General features: G+C 37.6%; 1 protein-coding gene across 1 annotated transcript; it reads right to left on the bottom strand.

Moving 5' to 3' along the window:
- Positions 1-2,547: 2,547 nt before the first annotated feature.
- Positions 2,548-3,492, bottom strand: LOC128120083 (olfactory receptor 12-like). The gene has a single exon (XM_052753838.1). It carries the CDS (start codon positions 3,490-3,492, stop codon positions 2,548-2,550), a length of 945 nt encoding a protein of 314 aa, XP_052609798.1.

Genomic DNA, 3,492 nt, shown 5'->3' on the forward strand with positions numbered 1-3,492 from the left:
TCCTAGTGGTCTAGGCTGGGCCACCTTGCTCTACTCAGGAAACCTAAATCTCAGAGAGGAGCAGGGCTACAATCTTACCTCTCCATTGGCCACACACAGCTGCTGAAGGTGCTCCAGGTTAGGTGAACATTCTCAGCCACCAATATGGTTTGTTTTTTTTTTACCTTGGGAGATGTGTTCACAGTGTACTCTTTGGGGAAAGATAATTGTCTAATCTTTGTAGGCTGTACTATTATGCCCTTTGTTTTTTATGTGAACAGTTGCTGGGCTTTATTCATAAATTCAATGACTTTGCTCTCTGCCTGTATTTTCCCTAGGACATCTTGCTAAATGAGAATCTTTCCATATTTACCTTTAAGAGACCTAGATGAGCACTGTTGTTATCTGTTTTGCCCCATGATCTTCAGAACCTCTCCTACTTCATAAAGATCATGCCCACCTATTGAGTTCAGCAAATCTACTAACACTCAATACCAGTCCCAAGATCTCTTCTATATAAAACTACTTTATTAAAACTCCTCTGTGAACTGAACATCAAATGCTACAGCATACATATCCAGTTACCTCAGTACACTGATTCTTCTTCTCTTGTCCTCTAATTTCTTATATTCATGACCTCAGAGAGAAATAACCAAATGTTCCTTGACTCCTATGGCCAGTCTGTCAGGGAATGAGTTCCCTTTCTCTGCTTCAGGTTATGGAACCTGTCTCAAGGAAGGAAGGGTAGACATATTACTCTGTTTCTCTGCTTCCATAACACTTAGAGTCCCTTTCAGTCCTATGTCCCCCAACCTCAGAATACAGGCATTAGAAGGCCCTTTCATTTTTGGCTTATTTCTTCCATATTTAAAGCAGTTCAGATACTCCATGATTATCACATTTTCTATCATTATTAGACATAAATGGTATGCTCTGTCACTTCAGCTTTTTCTCCTCACTGTCAAGTACTTCCCGTGAGTTTTAAGTCTTTGAATCCCAGGAAGGAATCTTTAATACATTCCTAATTTGTACAATCTTGCCCTTGCATTATGATAGCTATAATAAATGACAAACAAATACTCCCTTTTCATCTTTCTTTCTTATTACACTCCCTTACAAATATCAAGCTAATGATTAAGCATCTTCATGCATTTTTCCTACTGTAATTCCTCTCTTACATAGCTAAGTTTTTCAGACCTCTGCCTCAGGTCCATGTAAAGCCCATGAAATAATTGACAGAGTTTGGTTACATTCCCATTCCTTACATGCTTTCATTAACTACAATAGAATCTGTAGTCCACACCCATTTGGTGCTATTCCTGTACTTATTAAGTGTTTCCCACTCATCAGTGAGGCATGCCACCATGTTCTTCTTAGAGGATGACTGTATGGGACTTCCACTAAAACTATACTCCACTCTTGGATGGATCATTCTTTGTTGCATGACATATCACCCATCACAAAGAGTATCCAATTGCCACAAAAGCAAAGAGGAACACCATTTTATAACATATGGGGAACTGTAGACATATACAGACTGCCCCAATGAACACTTCCCCCTCCGATAAGTCATTCTTAATCACAAGTCTTGTCATCTATCTCAGGAGCCAAAGAACTGTTTCTCACAATTCATCCTTGGGTCTATTGGTTGGCTCCTCTTTGGGTACCAATTGTGTTGTGTGACTTCAGCATGAAGACATGAATAAATATCTACTTATCCCAGTTTTTCCACCAACATCTAGCTTGTTAGACCGATAAATTTATTGGAGGGTACTTATAGGATGATAGGTGCCATAAAGGTATCTAAATCACCTCCAAATCCAAACTACTCTTACTGACAACTCATGAAAGTTACCTTTGTGCACCTTTCTGCTTAATGTGTGGCCAGCTCCACCAAAGACAGTCTTATCTCCACAGCAGTAGTTTACTGTTTTATATCCTTGGAATCCCGGTCTTTCAAAGCCTGTTAAGTTTCATGAATTTTCTGAGTCATTTAAGTTTCATTTTGCTGTAAGAGTCCTATGAGCTGCTCTCCTTTCCACAAGAAGATATGTTTAAATTAATAGAAAATAGCTGTACAGAATTTTAATTAATATAATACTTTTTATTAAGAGGGAGAATGAGAAAATACAGTTTAACAGAATAGTATTGCCACATATTTGTGAGAAGAAATGCTTCACATATGCTTTTTTTTAACTCCAAAGGTGATAGTTCTTAGAATGTAGATGTAACTACTTGGGCCACAATAAGCTTTCATCCAAAATGTATGATATGATCACGCTTTCATTTTAGCCACTATCACAATACCTTAGAACTTATAACAAAAAAGAGTGTAAAAATATATATGGCATATTTTTTAACAATTATATAAGAATAAATTTTCGTATTTACTACTTAATCAAATGAAATTATATTATAAAGTGAGAAGTTATTTGCTTTCCTATATTCAGTACAAAAAAAATAATGTTCTATGCATCTGTACTAGAATTATTACTTATAAAATTATATTTGTTGTCATATACAACTTAAAAAAGAAATTTTGTTCACTAAATAAAGGATTCATAAATATCACTCGGAACTTTTTCCACCTAATATTTTTTTCACAGCATCTTTCACATCTTTGTTTCTTAGACTATATATTAAAGGGTTCAGCATGGGTATTATAAGTGTATAAAACACAGCTACAACCTTGCTTTTCTCTGGTGAGGAGATGGACCCAGGCTGGGCATACATGAAGAACACAGTTCCATAGAATAAACTCACCACTGCTATATGAGAACCACAAGTGGAGAAGGTCTTACTCCTGCCATGGGTGGAGGGGATCTTCAGGACAGTGGAAAGGATGTACCCATAGGAGACCAGAATGATGGATGTGGTGGAGATGATGATGAGAGCAGAGAGAATAAACAGTACAATCTCATTCACAAAGGTGTCAACACATGAGATCTTAATCAGAGCTGGGACATCACAGAAAAAGTGGTCCAGCCTGTTTTCTCCACAGAAACGCAAGCTAAAAGTGAAACCTGTTTGTACTATGGAGTTGATGCATCCACAGATGTAGGAGCCAGTTACCAACTGAACACATACCTTTTGGGACATGTGCACAGGGTAATGGAGAGGGGAGCAAATGGCTGAGAATCGATCAAATGCCATGACAGCAAGAAGGAAACCTTCAGTTGTAACAAACAAAGCAAAGAAGAAGAACTGGGCTGCACAACCATTGTAGGAAATTTTCTTTTCACTTGTCAAGAAGTTGGCTAAGGTTTTTGGAGCAATGACTGTGGAATAGCAGAGATCTAAATAAGACAAGTTTCTAAGGAAGAAATACATAGGTGTTTGGAGTCTGGAGTCCATCTTAATGACAATTATCATGCTGACATTCCCTACCACGGTGACCATGTAGATCATCAGAAACATTAAAAATAAGAACACTTGAAACTTGGGAGGGATGTTAAATCCCAACAGGATGAACTCTGTTACCTCTGAGTAATTCCTCTTCTGCTCACTCTTCAT

The sequence above is a fragment of the Peromyscus californicus genome, unplaced genomic scaffold, assembly GCF_007827085.1.
Source record: "Peromyscus californicus insignis strain IS unplaced genomic scaffold, ASM782708v3 Scaffold_24__1_contigs__length_46423439, whole genome shotgun sequence".
NCBI classification, from domain to species: Eukaryota; Metazoa; Chordata; class Mammalia; order Rodentia; family Cricetidae; genus Peromyscus; species Peromyscus californicus.